The 17,442-nt window shown below is 58.9% G+C and overlaps 2 protein-coding genes across 3 annotated transcripts in view; both read left to right on the top strand.

Moving 5' to 3' along the window:
- Positions 1-17,442, top strand: part of LDB3 (LIM domain binding 3) — a gene marked incomplete at its 5' end in the record, with an annotated part of 321,917 nt that overhangs the window by 242,750 nt on the left and 61,725 nt on the right. The window lies entirely within an intron of this gene.
- Positions 5,586-16,858, top strand: OPN4 (opsin 4). 2 transcript variants are annotated; one of them, XM_081823965.1, is made up of 10 exons: positions 5,586-5,714; positions 7,232-7,377; positions 9,330-9,463; positions 9,790-9,993; positions 10,603-10,774; positions 11,206-11,370; positions 12,277-12,384; positions 13,238-13,418; positions 14,710-14,853; positions 16,820-16,858. In XM_081823965.1, exons 1-10 carry the CDS (start codon positions 5,586-5,588, stop codon positions 16,856-16,858), a joined length of 1,422 nt encoding a protein of 473 aa, XP_081680091.1. The 2 variants fall into 2 exon arrangements, with proteins under 2 accessions (XP_081680091.1, XP_081680090.1); XM_081823964.1 differs by having other exon boundaries at positions 7,232-7,401; positions 9,321-9,463.

Here is a 17,442-nt window from a genome sequence, read left to right as displayed (position 1 = left end):
GAGGAAGAACCTAGGTTCTGGGGCTGACAGTGTGTGTGTGTGTGACTGTGTCGTTCCCCTTCTGATAACACAGCTAGGGTGCCCAGGGCAGCCACTCTAACTGATGCTAATCCAGGGCAGAGCACACTGTAGTCATTTAATAAATGCATGGTCCTTGGATGGGTATGAAGTTGGAGCCCCCAGACTGGACTCACTGAAATGACACACACGGACCAGGCAGGATGGGCAAAGGAAACACCTCTGAAGGTCCTGGGTCAGGGCCCCAGGCCAGGAATGTGGGCATCAGAAGGTAGCAAACCCAGGCGCCACCATAGGTACTCCTGTGGGGACAGGAAAGGGCCCCACAGTGCTGTGTAAACTCTGTCCCACGGCTGTACCCTGGCTAGTCTCCCTATTGGCTATCTTAGGGTGCGCAGGAGGCAGCTCAGTGGGAACACCCCAGAATGGGGAGTAAGGGTGGGAGGAGCCACAGAGAGGTGGGCCACAGGGACCAGAAGGACCCTTGGATGCCTCTGGGGACATTAGCAGGACCACAGGGCTACTCGGCTTGCTCCCAAGGGGCAGGCCTACACTGAGTGGAGGGGGGGCGTGGATGGCACTCAGAGCAGGTAGAAGGGCAGAGCTGTATCTGCTGCTCTCTGGCAGAAGACAGCAGAAGAGCAAGATTTTCTGAATTTCTGAGTTTATGCCCCCCACCCCACCCCAGGCCATGGGACAGAGGGCCTTATCCTGACAGGGTTTGCCTGGAACCCAGCAGATTGCAGGTGAGGGGGGCCCAGGTGAGCGGCTGGCTGGGTGCCTACAGGAATATGCTCATTCAGACATTTAATATTCCCTTGACAACAGCTTCTGGGAGTTTCCCAGGAGTCTCCGGGTAACCAGATAGCCCTTACCAGCCCCAGGACGAGGAAAGTGATCCCTAGCAGTGAAGAGGATGGGAACGGCACGGGAGAGGCATTACAGCGCTGCCCACTAGGCCAGGTCACAGAGACCAGCTTCCCTGGACCCTGGTGCTGTGGCCAGAAAGACAGAAACACAGGGGCCACGGGCCTGTCCTCTTGGTTGGCTTTTCTGTCAGCTTTTTTTTTTTTTTTTTTAGATTTTTAAAATTTATTTGTCAGAGAGAGCAAGCACAAGCAGGGGAAGCAGCAGACCGAGGGAGAAGCAGGCTCCCTGCTGAGCAAGGAGCCTGACGCGGGGCTCGATCCCAGGACCCTGGGATCATGACCTGAGCCGAAGGCAGACTCCCAACCGACTGAGCCACCCAGGCGCCCTTCTATCAGCTTTTCTTACAAGAGCTTTCAGGACTTCTCTACAATGGACAGGAATTCTGGGGCTCAGAAGTAAGTGAAGTTGGCATCAGGGCTCTGTGGACGGTATCAGTGACCCTGGTTGATTCTAGTCCCCCAACAAGTGTGGGGTGTGTTGGCTTGTGCCTGAGTGCTGCCTGCTCTAACATAAAACACCATAGCCCTGCCTCCCTGGCCTCTGGGCTGTGCAGACACCCAGGCCCTCTCTGCCGCCCCGGGGCAGCTCTCAGGTCTCCTGCTTCCTCTGTCCCGAGAACTCCCCTGAGGGTGAGGGGCCTGGAAAGCTCTCCCCACCTGCAGCCAGGCCAGTGAGGGGCGAGGGGCAGGCAGTGCAGTGTAGGTGAGGGCTCCGGGTACCAGAGTGCACTCTCAGCCCCTTCAGCTCTCCCGCACGGAGGCTGTGTATGTGGAGGGGGAGTGGGTGGGATTGCCCATAGACTCCTAGGCCATGCTGAAGAGAAGGGCGGCCCCGGGCTGCTCCAGGGGAACCCAGAGGCCGGCCAGGCAGAGAGCTGCCACCACTAGCCACCCAAGGCTCAGGCCACCCTCCACAAGCAGCCTCTGGGGAGGGGTCACAAAAAAATCAAGGAGCTAGAGCACCTGCAGGTGAAATGGGAGGGCTGACCTGCTGGCCGGGGGGTTGAGGGGGACCCACACCGTCTACTGGCTACGGTGGCAGGTGGGGGGCGGGGCAGAGGGATGATAACCTGTGTGCACCATTGCCCTTCCCTGCTCTGCTCTTTGTCTCTCAACGCCTCCTATCTCTGGCTTCCAGGCAGCTTTGGCCATTGGGAGGGAGGTGCAGAAGACAGGAGACCAGAGAGGAGAGAGCGGCAATTCACGCCCACACTCGGCTCACCGTGGCATCTCTGCCAGCAGCCGTGTCCCCACCAAGGCTCCAGCTCCACGCTGTGAGCACCCTCTCTCTGCAGCAGGCTGCCGGGCAGCTCTAGCCCCTGGAGTCCCAGGACCCACCTTCCTCCTACCGCCCTTCCAGCCTCGGACTTGGCAACGTGTCCTGCTCTCACCAATCCCTGGGCTGCCTCAGCGTCCCCCCTCAGAGCAGCTTCTAGCCCCTGTTACCTGGACAGCACCTTGAGAAGCAAGGACCGAGGAGATTTTTATTTTCCTAAAACGACGTGCAGGCACGTGACTCCGGCCACAAAGATGAAACACACAGAAACACACAGACCTATTTGTGATCCAGGGAGGGAGAGGACACAATCAGATGATGATCACTATAAATGACACTACTAGTGAGTACTCCACAGGATGGACAGGAGGCTGTGAATAGCTGGGTCCTCAGGACGGCTTCGTTGACACCTTGATGAGGTGACGTTTGAGCTGAGACCCGGAGAAGGGGCGCAGGAAGGTTTCAGGAGCTATGCATGAGCAGAAGCTGCGTGACAGAGGGACTGGGTGTGTTCTGTGGACCGAGAGGAAGCCAGCCTGGCTGGAGCACGGTGAGGACTCCCTGGTGACTGAGCCCAGAAGCTCACGCACAAAGCTGGCCCCTCCTCGCCCAGCAAGAGGGTCTGCACCTGAACTCAACTCCCCATGTGATCAATTCCCCTTTCCCCATGGCCTGAATTCAGCTCCCAGGAGGGTCTTCAGGTGCCTGCAGCTGGCCTTCTCAGAAACTTTCCTGCTCAGCAGGCAGCCACACCCAGACTGCCTGGCACCTGAGCTTGGCTGCTCCTTTCCGAAAACAAGGCTGGTCTGGCGCGTGCATCAAAAAGGGGCATTAGCAGGGTGATGGCAGCCTGGTCCGCATGCACATACATCGAGGTGGTGGGGGATAGCATGCCCCTTCTTGCTGACCGTTGGTAGTTTAGCTTCCCCAACAAAATCTACTTCTTATTCCCCTGTACTGGGGGACATTGTGTTACTTTCCTTTACCTCCTCGCCAAACTGGGCCTCTGTCTATGTCTCAAGAGCAATGGAAGCCGCCAAAGGGTTAAGCATGGGGTTATCTGACTACATGTTTCCAAATGCCTTTAGGGCTGCAGTATGAAGAATGGGCCGTAAGGAGGGGGCAAGAGAAAGGGGGAGGCATGAAGAGAGGAGCCTTGTGCGGGGATGGCAGCTTGTTATCAGCTCGGGGGGGCTGGGGCCACTGAAGCCCCCAGAGCCAGAGTCTGGCCTTGAACATCCGCCTGCCCTCGGCTCCTGGACTGGGAGAAGAAGAGATGCCAGGCCTGCCTCCAAGGGGAGTGGGCACTAGCCAGGATGGGAACCGTGAGGGGTTGGAGGCCCCCTTCCCTGTTTGTCCCTGTGCTGATTCCTGGGTGGAGCGGGGCCCCTGAGACTGTTGACAGGGAGGCCAGGAAGCACATGAAGAGGTTGGGCCCTGCTCTGAGCCAGGCCTGGAGAGAGACCTGACGGGCAGAGTGGAGAGCAGAAGAGGGCCTCAGAGGTGAGAATGCAGCTGGGCACCTGCGAAGTCTGAGGAGAGTGACGGAAGGCCAAGGGCTCCCCCACCTCGGACCTGTGACTTATAACTAGGACAGCTGGGGCAGTGGTGCGCCCACAGGGGACAGTTAAACACTGTGTCCTTGGAGGCTGAGGCTGCCCGTGGAGCTCTCCTGACTCAGCCTCTCAGCCCTCCTGAGAGCTCCTGGTGCTAGCCACCTCACCTGCTTCTCTCCTAGTTATCAGGTTGGAGAGTGAGAAGAGGACATTGAATGCGACTTTGTGTCAGCTCAGAGCTGCTCCCAGCTCAGATCAGCAGGGAAAGCCTCATATTCAAAAGCCAGCGGTTGGTAAGTCCACACCGGGCGTTACAGGAAGAAACAAAGCCAGGGTCCAGCCTCAGCCAGCACCCAAGGTGAGCCTCTGTGAGCTAAGACCTGAAATGGAAGGTGTCAGGAGGAAGTGTGTCTGAGCCACGAGTTGGCGCCTGTTGGGAGGTGCAGTTTCTCTTTCCGAGTGTGGGTGCTCCCACCCCCTGGCCCAAATCTGGGGCTCAAGGAGAACTGTTTATAAAGACTGGGGCCTGTCCTGGGGCAAGAGTTGGTATATGTCTCCACTCCAGGGCTCCACCAATCTCTGCACTGTGTCTTAGGACACGCTCCCGAGTAGGACGTTCTGGAAGCCGAGTGGGCCCCCTGCAAAGACTGTTCAGCTGCCGTTCCCTCCAGCTCTGGGGCTCTTCCCTCCTGCTGCCTCTTCCAAGAGTGGATGGAGGTGCAGGCCTGGGGGCCCCCCCACCTCTGACATTCACTCATCTCAGCCAGGCCTGAGTTCCCAGCTTTGCATTTGGTGCTTTTCTTTTTTTTAAATCTTTATACTTCAGGATGCCTGGGTGGCTCAGTTGGTTAAGCAGCTGCCTTCGGCTCAGGTCATGGTCCTAGGGTCCTGGGATCGAGCCCCCCATCGGGCTCCTTGCTCGGCGGGGAGTCTGCTTCTCCCTCTCCTCTTGCTCGTGTGCTCTCTCTCACTATCTCTGTCTCAAATAAATAAATAAAATCTTAAAAAGAAATAAAAAAAGTTTAATTATCAAAAGGCAACAAACAAAAAAAAGCCTTGTGATCTGACCTCACCCTGATTGTGTAATATCACAGCACATCCTCTTAGCTTCTTCATCTGTGCAATGGGTGACCAGCCTTGGCTCTGTGGGGGTGGCTGTGAAGATGGGATGAGCTCATGCAGGCTGAACTGAGGGCCAGGCACCCCGTGGAGAGGGTGAAGCTGCCCCCTGGACAGCCGTGGGGGTTACTGAGGGCAGGAAAGGCTGTTCTTGATAAGCTCAGGGGAGAAAGAGAGCCTTGTCGGAGGGGAGGACAAAGCCTTCTGTCCAATGTCTAGGAGCCCAAGCACGGCAGTCTCCCCTGAAATACATACACACACATTCACACTGACACACGCTCTCATACTCATGCACACACACACACACACTTTCACACATGTGTGCCACCATCATCAGACCTTCTGTGGATAGACACCCAGGGACCTCTATCTGAGGGAACCCGCAGTACTGAGCAACTGGGCATGTGCGCTCCCAGCTCTGCTACTTAAAGGTGGGGACAGACCCCGTGGCTGTGAGTCGCCATAGCTGTGACATTCGTTCCTTTGTGCTTCACTGGACACAGCAGTCATCAGCTCCAAGAGTAGCTCCAGGCTAGGACCACGCAGGACGCAGGAACAGGCGGCCGGCAGACCAGGCAGGGGTGCTGAGGACGGAGGAAGGTTGGGAGACCGGGCACCGCTAATATCCTGAGCTCCCTGTGTCCTGGACTTCTCGGTGGGCTCGAGAAAGGACTACCCAACCTCAGGATGAACCCTCCTTCGGGGCCCGGAGCCCAGGAGCCCAGTTCTGTGGCCACCCCAGCCTCACCCAGCAGGTGGGACAGCTCCTGGAGCAGCACGTCCAGCGTGGGCCAAGCTCTGCCCAGCAGTCCCACGGTAAGCCTGGGGCCGGCATGTGCACACACAGAGCCTTCCCTCCCCCACCCTGGCCTCCATGACAGCAAGATAGAAGAAGTCTGAGCTCCTCTGTGGGACCTTGGGTATGTTACCGGACCTCTCTGGGCCTATCCTCCACAAAGAGGCCAATAGAGGAGAGTGTGGGCAATGTCCTTCCCCATGGAGAGCATCCAAGGAACAGAAAGGCCAGCCCTAAAGAACAAAGGGCTGCAATGGCCCAGACCTGCCCTTGGCTGCATCCATTCCTTTCTGAGGGTGGTTGGATACCCCACAGAGCCTTCCAGAGAGGAAGGCATACCAGAGGCCTCTGGATTGTCCAGACCAGAGTGAAGTGGTGGGTGCTTTCTGCTGCCTGTCATTCTGGCCAGGGCCCCAGAATCATACCCCAGCGAACCCACTATTAACTGGGGAGAACTGAGGGTACCCTGAAGACCCTGGGATGTTGGCCTACATCCTGGATAGGACGGGAAGCCTCCGTAGCTATAGGAGGCAAGACAGAGACTAAATTGCCCTCCTTCCCAGGAAAGGAGCAGGGCCAGAGGGTTCTTTAAAGCCCCTTGTGCTGGCCTCATGGGGTCATAACCTCCCTGAAGTGACTTTGGGGGACCTAAGCTTTCTTTTTTCTTTTTTAAGTTTATTTATTTAAGATTTATTTATTTTTTAGAGAGAGGGGGGAGGGGCAGACAGAGAGAGAAAGAGAATCTCAAGCAGACTCCATGCTGAGCATGAGCCTGACTCAACCCCACGAACCTGAGATCATGACCTGAACCAAAATCAAGAGTCGGACGTTTAACTGACTCAGCCACCCAGGTGTCCCTAAGTTTATTTTTTTTATTTAAGTAATCTCTACAACCAATGTGGGGCTCAAACTTGCGACCCCGAGATCGGGAGTCGCATATTCTTCCGCCAGCCAGGTGCCCCCTAAGCTTTCTTTTTAAAGGGGAATTCTTGTCCTCTGTCTCATGCCAGGTATCAAGGTCAACGCTCCCCATTTATACTGTGAGGGGATACAACTTCTTCTTTGAGGCTGGGGAGGGGCTGGGGTTCCTGAGGAGAGGGGTTCCACCCAGCTCCGCCACCCCAGAGTCTGCGGGGCCTGGAAGACCATTGCTAAGCGCCTCGAGCGCTTCGGTCAGGGCCCATGCCATGGAGAGGAAGCACTGAGGGGATGGATCTGCCTTCTCCCCAAGGAAAGGTAGACTCACTCCGGCCCTGTCCCTCCTTGTCAGACATGTGTGTGTCTGTCCGTTCAGCCTCCAACAGGTGATTCTAGAAGCCTCATGCCTCTGTGCCACGGTGCAGGAGCTCAGGCTTGACTTTAGAGAGATCTGCGTTTCCCCTCTGGTTCAGCTACTGCCTTGCAGTGTGGGCAAGTGGCTGTGCCACTCTGAGCCTCAGTTTCCCTGCTGGTCTACCAGGAACCTTAACCCTCTCTTCTCAGGGTTATTCCAGATGATAGGATAACGTGATGCTCATGTTTCTCTGTCTCTCCACAGGCAGCCGCAGCTCGGGCTGCTGCCTGGGTCCCCTTCCCAACGGTGGATGTTCCAGACCATGCCCACTACATCCTGGGCACAGTGATCCTGCTGGTGGGGCTCACGGGGATGCTGGGCAATCTGATGGTCATCTATACCTTCTGCAGGTGCCTGGTTGGTGGGACTAGCGCATGGGCACCGAGGGCAGCCAGTCATGCAGAGACAGGGCAGGAAGGCTGTCTCCAGCTCTGCAGGGCGCTGTTGAGCCTGGATGGGGACGCCACTGCCAAGCCTTTGGTGGTCTCAGGACAGGTCTCCATCTTCTAGCTTAGGGAAGGGGCCAAAAAATAGTCCAGGGCAGCTTGAGTGGCACATGCCAATTGGGCCCCGGGCACACCTTCTGTGTAGGATAAATTTCCCTACGACTCACATGCCTCTGCCCATTCTTTTTTTTTTTTTTTAAAGCTTTTATTTATTTATGACAGAGAGAGACACAGCGAGAGAGGGAACACAAGCAGGGGGAGTGGGAGAGGGAGAAGCAGGCTTCCCGCTGAGCAGGGAGCCCGATGCGGGGCTCGATCCCAGGACCCTGGGATCATGACCTGAGCCGAAGGCAGACGCTTAACAACTGAGCCACCCAGGCGCCCCTGCCTCTGCCCATTCTGCCCTGCTCTCAGCTCACCTCCACGTCACCTGCCCCAGTGGGCATCCTCCTTCTGCCTTGACAAGCAGCCCTGGCAACATGGTCCTGAGTCCTCAAGACCCTCAGCAAGCACCCTTGGCAAGCACCCCAGCTTCTTTCCCCACCTGCCTCATTCTTGGGCTGAATGGCTGAGACAGGCAGGTGAAGAAGTGAACCCCTGACCCTACTACCTATTAGCTGAACTGACTTTGGGCAAGTCGCTTTTCTCTGTGGGCCCATTTTTCTTTCTTTTTTAAAATTTATTTATTTGAGAGAGAGAGAGAGAATGAGCAGGGTGGAGGGGCAGAGGGAGAGGGAGAAGCAAACTCCCCGCTGAGCAGGGAGCCCGATGCAGGACTAGATCCCAGGACCCTGGGGTCATGACCTGAGTTGAAGGGAGACATTTAACCGACTGAGCCACCCAGGTGTCCCTGTGGGTCCATTTTTCTTGTCTGCAAAATGGAGTTGTGATTTACTTCATGGAGTCAATGTATGATTACACAAGTTCATGTCTGTGCAGTGCCCATCAAATAAGTGTTTGAGGGCGCCTGGGTGGCTCAGTTGGTTAAGCGACTGCTTTCGGCTCAGGTCATGATCCCGGAGTCCCGGGATCGAGTCCCGCATCAGGCTCCCTGCTCGGCGGGGAGTCTGCTTCGTCCTCTGACCCTATCCCCTCTCATGTGTTCTCTCTCTCTCATTCTCTCTCTCTCAAATAAATAAATAAAATCTTTAAAAAAAATATTAAGTGTTTGAATCCTGGCCATGCCACTTACTGAGTCTTGTTTTCTGGAGCAAGCCACCTCGAGGGTGGGAGCCTCAGGATTCTCATCTGGAAAAGAGGGAGGGCTAGATGCAAAGATGGATGATTACGGGAGAGGCGTTTGTGAAAGTGCCTGGCCTGTGGGGCACACTTGTCTGTCCCTCTGCCCTGGGCCAACCCCAAGTGTGAAGACTGCAGAGATACTGGAAGAAAGGGTACAAGGAGGGGTGCCTGGGGGAGAAGGAGGTAGAAGGAGCTCTTGGGAAGGCACATCTGAGCCTGAGCATGCAGGAGGAGCCACTGGGGAGAACTGGCCTGGAGGGGTTCAGACGAATGAGGGGTGTGTCCGAGGAGAGAGTGCGGATCATGCAGAGGGGATCCAGAAGGCGAGAGGAAGAAACAGACGTGTCTTAAAGCCAGCTTCGGCAGGGCTGCATAGCACTCTGGGGGCAGTACTGCTCCCCATCTGAGGCAAGAGCTGCTGCCTGGAGGGGGCCTCACTTCTCAGCCCATGCTGTCAGGCTCTAGAGCCGTCTGGCTGGTGCTTGCTGGGCAGCAGCGGGATGGGTGGTGGCCCTGTGGCTTCTGCCCGTGTGTGTGCGTGTGTGCACGTGTGCTCGTAGCTCAGGGAAGCTCCCCAGCAGAAGCACCTCCTGACAGCTTCCGACCCTTCACAGGACCAGAGGCCTCAGGACACCCTCCAACATGTTCATTATCAACCTCGCAGTCAGCGACTTTTTCATGTCCTTCACCCAGGCCCCCGTCTTCTTCGCCAGCAGCCTCTATAAGCGGTGGCTCTTTGGGGAGGCAGGTAGACATTCGGGGTTCCCTTCTGCTGGAGGGAGGAGGAGGGTTGTGGCAGGGGATGCCCACAGTGGAGGCTGGCCTTGAACGAGGAGGTGATTGGCTCTTCCTGGGCAGAGAGTGGGTGGCCGTGCTCGATCCCGTGAGTGAGCAAGAGGGAAGATTCAGCTTCTCGGCCAGATGTGGCAAGTAGCCAGGGTGGAGAGGGGCTCAGGGATGCTTTTCTGGAGAGGTGAAGGCAGGAGCTGAGTATGTACCACCCCCAGACCCCCCTCCTCTGGGGTAACTCATGGGCTCCTGCCATGGTCTGAGGTCGGGGAGCTGTGCCCACAGGCTGTGAGTTCTATGCCTTCTGTGGGGCTGTCTTCGGCATCACCTCCATGATTACCCTAACGGCCATCGCTCTGGACCGCTACCTGGTGATCATGCACCCACTGGCCACCATCGGGGTGGTGTCCAAGAGGCGGGCAGCGCTTGTCCTGGTGGGCGTCTGGCTCTATGCCCTGGCCTGGAGTCTGCCACCCTTCTTTGGCTGGAGTAAGTGGACTGAGGGAATTGGGAGAGAGGACGATAAGCTGGGTGGGGCATGTTCAAGGGGCAGGTAGGTAGACTTGGGTTGGCCAGCTGGCAGGAAGGGCCAAGGGAATTCTTGAGCCTCAAGGCAGATGGATATTCAGGGGGCATGACTAGCAGCAGGGGAAACTGAGGTAGAACCACCAGCAACCAGAGGATGACCTGGGCTCCCACATGGTTCTTGGGCGGCAGTAAGTGACAGGTGCATCTGATGCTGAGTTTTAGCATCAGACAGGCAGGCCTTGGGGTGTAGGCTTGAGCAAGTAGGAGAGTTAGCAGCAAGGTCCTTTCTGCGGCAGGACCAAAAACCTGGCCAAAATCTGGAGGATAATACCCTGGAGCTATGGTGAGGTCTCTGTTCCAACCTGGTAAAAATGGGCAGCAGTGGGCTTTGCCTGCTAGAACTAGCTGGGAAAGCTTCCCTCCACATGCCCTGGCTTCCTCACTGCACTAGGCAGGGCTGGAGTGGGGACCAGTGTTCAGGGAGCCCGGGCCCCACAGCTAAAGCCCCTGCTGGATGAGGAGCCTGAAGCATGCTGGGCCGAAGGCTGAGCACCTATTCCTGGCTCCTAGGCGCCTACGTACCCGAGGGGCTGCTGACCTCCTGCTCCTGGGACTACATGAGCTTCACACCTTCGGTCCGAGCCTACACCATGCTGCTCTTCTGCTTCGTGTTCTTCCTCCCCCTGCTGGTCATCATCTACTGCTACATCTTCATCTTCAGGGCCATCCGGGAGACAGGCCAGTAAGAGCTGGGCGTGGAGGAAGGGCTCGATGGGAGGGTGGCCACACGCCTTTGCCAGGGCTGCCCCTACCCAGCCCCCAGCCTCACACTGCACCCTCCCCCTCCCCAGGACATTCCTTCCCAGCTCCAGATGGGCAAAGACAAGCTGAGCCCATGTGCTTAGGGGGTGAGGTGCCCAGAGACCAGCACAACCTGGGTGCCTAGAGAAGTCTCAGGAGACAGGGGCTTCTGAGGAGGGGGCCTTTGGCTTGATCAGGAGGTCCACGGGGAGGCGGAACCACAGGGAGACAGCTTAGGCTGGATGTAACGGAGAACTTTCTGGGAGTCTGGAGAGAATGGCCAGGTCCAGGGAGCCTCCCCCACGGCAGCCATGACCGTGGCCCTCACTGCCGCTAGAGCGGGGTCAGACTCGGACTTTGTGCCTGTGCCAGGGCTCTCCAGACTTTCAGGGCCTGCGAGGGCGGTGTTAGGTCCCCCCGACAACGGCAGCGGCTACAGAGAGAGTGGAAAATGGCCAAGATTGAGCTGCTGGTCATCCTTCTCTTCGTGCTCTCCTGGGCCCCCTACTCCGCTGTGGCCCTGACGGCCTTTGCTGGGTGAGCAGTGCCCAAGGGGCCGGGACAGGGGCTGGAGGGGGTGGGAGGAGGGTAAGGGGACCCTGCAGCGGCCTCTCCCTCCCCAGCCCAAGCCGGAGCCAGCTGTTCTTACACTCAAAGCCCAGCCTCACAGCCAGTCATTCATTTTCCCTGCGGCGGCAGCGAGGTTCACCTGCGGGAGATGGCCCTGCCACTTCCTGGAGGCACTGGGACCCATGCTGCGGGAGCTCTGGGTCTGGCCTGAGGGCCTGCAGGGGCTCCCAGGTCCTGCCAGATCCCGCGGGAACACAAGACGCTCCCTGAGGTTCCGGCTCCCTCTTCACCGGGCTGTGGGCACGTGGCCTGGGGTGCCGCTCACCTCCTGCCTGCCAGCCCTTTGTGGCTCGAGTCTGGGCACTTGATGTCTGCAGCAGCGAGGACATAGGCCAGACTTCAGAAGCACTTTGAGACAGTGAGAGTTTTTCATGCTGGGGGGTGTCTGGGTCCGAGACCTCCTTGTGCCGGAAGGGCCTGGTGCCGGCTAAGGCTGTCTTGTGAGTCACTCTAAGAGAGCCAGGGGAGAAGCGGGTCTCAGGGTTGTGTGCGGCGGGGGAGGAACTGGCCAGAGGCCCAGAGGCCCTGGGGGTGGGGAGTGTTTCCTCCCAACAGCACGGGCTCCAAGCTATCATGGGACCTGGCCGAACCCCCCAACCTGGCTCCTCTTCTCCTCAGCAACCGTCCCTCAGCGGCCCCCCAGGTTTCCGCTCACCTCAGGTCAGAATTATCCTGGCATCGCAGTCCCTCTTGGCTGTGCTGGTTTGGGCTGCAGGGCCTGGCCCAGAGGAAGAAGCTTCCTGAGGGGGCAGGTGGGCCGTGGAGTCTCTGGGAGGGCCGGCTGGTGGGGGGACCACAGCTTCTCCGTCCTAGGTACGCGCATGTCCTGACACCCTACATGAACACTGTGCCTGCTGTCATCGCCAAGGCCTCTGCCATCCACAACCCCATCATTTATGCCATCACCCACCCCAAGTACAGGTGCGGCCCTCCTCCAGGACCCAGCCCCATGTCCCCGGGCCACGGAGGGTCAGAAGCCGTGAATGGGGACAGAGGCTGGCCATCTTTCCTATCTCTCGTATGTATGCATTGGGTGGGGGCCTCCCGCAGCTGGGAGCAGCCAGTGACACTGGGTGGGGTCTGGAGCTGGTGTGACCCCCTCTGCTGCTCCAGTTTCCCAGGGGGATCAGCTTGGAGGGACTTCAGAGTTCCCTGGGCAGTGTCCAATCCTGCCTGTGGCATTTTTGGAGCCAAGGCCAAAAGGCAGCTGGGATGGCCGATCAGCAGTGATGCCCTCTACAAAGAGAAGAAGCCCCCGGACAGCAATGTCCTGGAGACCACAGTAGGGAGAGGTTCGAGGGCCCTGGCGGAGGCCCGGGGGTGCTTCTGGCCCAGAGCGCTCTCTGCTGATGGATTCCCAGCACAGCTGGCCTCTCCCTCGAGGGACCCCTCAGTGCTTCCTTTTGCCTGGTGGTGTCAGTAATTTGCCGCCCTGCTGAGGCCAGCTGCAGGCTCAGAGGCTGCTCGGGAGTGTCCCCGTCCTCACTGGAAGGGACGCGGCTTGGGCCAGCCACTTGAGAGCTGAGACCAAGCCCCTCGCCGAACCTGCTACCCTCCGTGCCCATGGCCCCAGTGTCTGTCTGTCCATCCCCAAGGCTATGGGCCTGTCAGTCTCTTTCACCCCAGCATCTGTCTGTCCTCATAACCCCAGTGTCGGAACCACCCATTTCCCCATTCTGTCCACTCCCATTAGCTTCGTATCAGTCTGTCCATCCTCCCCCATCTCCTGGTGTCTGCCTGTCCACCCCCCTAACCAGCTGTGCGGTTCCTGCAGAATGGCCATTGCCCAGCACCTGCCCTGCCTGCGGGTGCTGCTGGGCGTGTCAGGCCAGCACAGCGGCCCCTACACCAGCTACCGCTCCACCCACCGCTCCACACTGAGCAGCCAGGCCTCGGACCTCAGCTGGATCTCTGGACAGAGGCGCCAGGCGTCCCTGGGCTCGGAGAGCGAGGTGGTAAGGTCCGATGGCCTCCCGAGGCTAGCACCTCACCCTCCTTTCCTCAACCGGGCCAGCCTCAGGCCTCTGAGACCCAGGGACCCTCAGGACCCCGGGACGCTGGCAGGAAGAGCCCTTCACGACTGCCCCATGGCCTTTCCTTGCCCCATTCCCCCTGACAGGCAGGGGCCCTGGGGCCAGAGAGGCAATGGGTTGGCCCAAGGTCACCCAGTAGCAGGGCCGGGACTGATGCGTCTTCCAACGCCAGGCCATCTCTCTTCCATGATGGCAGTATTCCAGGAGCTTAGAGCCGCGAAAAGACAGGCATTTCTGGCCCTAGATGGGCCTCCCGAGAGACAGGCCGGAGCTAGCTCGGGGCCCTTTGTTCTTAGCCTTAAGCCCCCTCTTCCTGGGAGCCTTGAGGAGCCCACAGGATACAGTGGAAGGAGTATTGGCCCTGGAGTCAGGGGACCCGGGTTCAAGGCTCAGTTCTACCACATTCTCACTGTGTGAGCTTGGGCAGGTCACTCACCCCTTTTGAGCCTGTGTGTTCTTCTCTAAAAGGGAAAACAGTTGTCTCTACATCCAAGACTGGCTAGGGTGCACATGAGTGGGTGCTAACCCCACAGTTGGTGTTAGCCCTGGGAGCTACCAGCCTGCCAGTCCCTCTTTGGGGCCCAGGGCTGTGATGCCCCCTAATGCCCCCAGGAGAGCTCTCTGTGCTGTGGCCTCCCATCCCCAGCCACACCTGGGCTCCTCCATCATTGTAACTACAGGGCCCACCGTGGGCCTCACCAAGAATCTCCACTGACCTCTTCCCACTGCTTCCAGCCCTGGGGGCTGAGGGAGGAGATATCAGAGGTCCCTTCCCTGAACCACATGTAGTGAAGGACATCAAGGAGTGAATGTCATTCGTCAACAGAGGCCTAGACCCTCATGAAGACAGACCCACCCCACACGCTTAAGAAGGCACACAGTGCACGCACGCGCATGCGCGCGCACACACACACTAGCACACACGCACGCACACGCACACACACTAGCACACACACACTAGCAAGGCACACACTAGCGCACACGCGCGCACGTGCACACACTAGCGCACACGTGCATGCACACACACACACACACACTAGCACAGGCACACAGTGTGCAGGGGTTTGGTGACCAGCGAGCCTATAGTACCACGGGCCTCACTGCAGTGAATACGTGTGTGGAGGATGGAGACAGTCTTGGCCGGGGAAGAGGGCAGGCGCAGGGACTTTGGAGGGTCCCTCTCACCTCACAGTGCCTCTCCTCGCTTCCCCAGGGCTGGATGGACACAGAGGCAGCAGCTGTGTGGGGGGCTGCCCAGCAAGTAAGCGGCCGCTTCCCCTGCAGTCAGGGCCTGGAGGACATGGAAGCCAAGGCCCCTCTCAGGCCGCAGGAGCAGGAAGCAGAGCCTCCTGGGAAGGTGACTGGGTGTGGCACCTGCCAATCCATACAGGGGTGGGGATAAGGGGCCAGTAGCCCAGGGAGTGGCCAGGAAAGGGGAGCTGTTCTTGCGGGCAGGCCCAGTGCCCTCTGGGAGTCACTCCTTCCGCACCCAGGGGTCCCCTGCCTGCTTGGGGTGCCTGGGGGTCTCTGTGACTCCATGATGCTGTGGGCAGCCCTGAGTGAGTCTGGACTGCACCTGAGAGTCTGTGTGATTGTGCGACCCTGACGATGCATGTATGTGGCAAGCGGTGGTGGCTCTCCAGTGATGAACGTACAGTAAGTGTGCGCGAGCAGGACAGGACGTGTGTGCAGTGAGCCAGCGGAGAATGGCTTGTGCCTGTGTGTGACCATGTGCCCTGCACATGTTCTCTGTCACTGTGACACCACAGGGCACAGGATTGAGTGTGCCCCAACATGTCTGCTCTAAGCTGCGTGTGACCGAGTGTGGGCGATGTGTACCTCTCTGTGTGATTGGAGGCTGGATGTACCTGGGGGGGGGGTTGTTGCGAGCCGTGTATGTGCTCCCAGTGAATGCCCTGGGATTAGGATGTCACCCAGAATACTTGTGGCTATTAAAAGAAGGCCAGCTGTCAGCCCAAGTGCCTATGGAACGGAATGTCGATGGCGATTAGAGAAGGCCATATTCTGGAACGCTGGAAATGCCGTGTGCACAGGCCCCAAGGCTACCCGTCCCCCTCCCCCTGCAGCTGACAGCTCCCCACCCAGCCCCTCTGTTCACACCCGCACAACACCCCCAGCTCCTGGGCTTTCTTGGGCTTCACCGCGAGCCCAAGACCATGTCCTGCCTTCCTTCCTCCAGGACATCCCTTGGGTGTCCCAGAGATGGGGAGACCTGGGCTGCTCCCTCCAGCTGTGGAGCCCCTGCTTCTCCCGGGGAGAACCGCTCCCGGGATGCACCAGCCCCAGGGAGGACTCCCACCCCAGCCCTGAGCCTGGGCACTGTGCACGGCCAAAGAGGCCAGGACAGAGACGGGCAGTGCCCCCCCGGGCTGGGGAGGGGGCCGTGATGAAAGGGACTGTGCCCGTCCTGGAGGGAATACTGGGCTGGGCTGTGGCATAGGGCAGAGAGGGACAGCACATCAGCAGTCACCTAACACATGTGATAAGCCCTGCCATCGAGATATCAGCACACAGGGTGCCGGAAGAAGAGGCAAGTCCCTGAGGGCTCCCCGGGGAAGGTGGGGGTCATGTTGAGCGGTCCAGGGGAGGGAACGCCCTGTGTGAATGCAGCAGGGGGGCCCTGGGGGGGGCGCTTGGTGTGTCCTGGAATAGAATGTTGCTCTGTGACCCAGGAGCAGCCAAGGGACTCTGGGAGCTGGTGGGGACATAAGAAGAGAAGGGCAGGAGGTGGTTGGAACTGGGCGGAGGCCTGATCAGGTGTTGACCTGAGGGGTGTCCAGCTGCGAGCCTGGGGAGGAGAGAGCCCTCGGAGGGAGGACTGAGCAGGGGCCCTGCGGTGGGCTCCGTCAGCCTCGTGGGGTAGGGCCTCTCTGCAGTGGCTGGGGAAGCAGAGGTTGAACAGGATGAGGCAGCAGGGAGAAACCTTGAGGAAGCTGGTGTTGTAGGACAGGCGAGAAATGGGGTGTTGAAGGCAGCAGAGAGAGGGGGGTGCTGGGGCCCCAGGAGGAGTGGAGGAAGTAGGGGCAAGGGGAGCTCAGTCCTGCCTGACTGCAGGAGTCTGAGAGCCTAGGATATATCCCAGGGGGACGTCCTGTTGGTGGCCTTGGACATGGCCGGCTCCATCCTCCAGGCCATATTGCCTGCGGTCTCGGAGGAGGCCCATCCCGCAGCCAGGACCCCACCTGGCCCCTCCAGGCAACCTCCCTTCACTGCTCGGTGACCCTGTACATGGAGGATCATTGGGGGACTGCTCCCAGGGGGACACTCCTTGGGCTAAGCAGATGTGTGCTGTTTGCTTTCAGACCAAGGGGCTGCTCCCCAGCCTGGACCCCAGGATGTAGGGTGCCCACGGGCTCCCCTTTTCTTCTGGGACACATCTAGCCCCTTCACCTCCCCCTCATACACACAGCCCAGGATTACCCCCATGAGCCTGCAGGCTTTGGAAGTGGCCCTGTCACCCCTGCTGTGCTGGATTCATGGCCCCACACCACCAAACTCCTGCCCTGCCAAGTGCTCTGCACCCACTTCTCATCTCAACAGCCTGTACCCCAGGCTCAGCCTGAAGCGTGGGCGCCCAGGCCCTCCTGCTTCCCGGAGTCGTCCGCCTCGCCTCCAATGCTGTGTGCTGTGATTGTCCAGGCAATGACAATGGCGACGGCTCCGTGGGACACGCCGGCTATTTGTGAGCTGCCTCTGCACCCGGGCTGGGCCTTTCACTGACACGGGCAGCCCAGTGCGGCATCCGTGCAGCCCGCGTTGGAAGCCGAGCAGAGACCTCACGCGCCGGGGGCTGTTGTTCCCCTCTCTCCCCCGTCCCTGCTTCCTGAGTACTCTTTCTGCCGTGGCCCACACTCTAGTGCACTCTCCTCTAGGAACATATTTGCATGCACCAAGCACATGCGTGCACACTCTGCACCTGGGGTTT

Source organism: Leptonychotes weddellii, chromosome 6 (genome assembly GCF_054177405.1).
Source record: "Leptonychotes weddellii isolate Sample4059 chromosome 6, ASM5417740v2, whole genome shotgun sequence".
Classification (NCBI taxonomy): Eukaryota; Metazoa; Chordata; class Mammalia; order Carnivora; family Phocidae; genus Leptonychotes; species Leptonychotes weddellii.
The sequence above is the reverse complement of the archived record's forward strand: the minus strand, read 5'-3'. Positions and strand labels throughout refer to the sequence as shown.

What these genes read in the sequence shown, in the direction of transcription:
- OPN4 (XM_081823964.1), top strand. Translation starts at nt 5,586, where the DNA reads ATGAACCCTCCTTCGGGGCCCGGAGCCCAGGAGCCCAGTTCTGTGGCC. An exon ending in CTGGTTGGTGGGACTAGCGC is followed by an intron (nt 7,402 to 9,320) that starts ATGGGCACCGAG and finishes ACAGCTTCCGAC; the next exon opens with CCTTCACAGGACCAGAGGCC. An exon ending in GCCATCCGGGAGACAGGCCA is followed by an intron (nt 10,775 to 11,205) that starts GTAAGAGCTGGG and finishes TGCCTGTGCCAG; the next exon opens with GGCTCTCCAGACTTTCAGGG.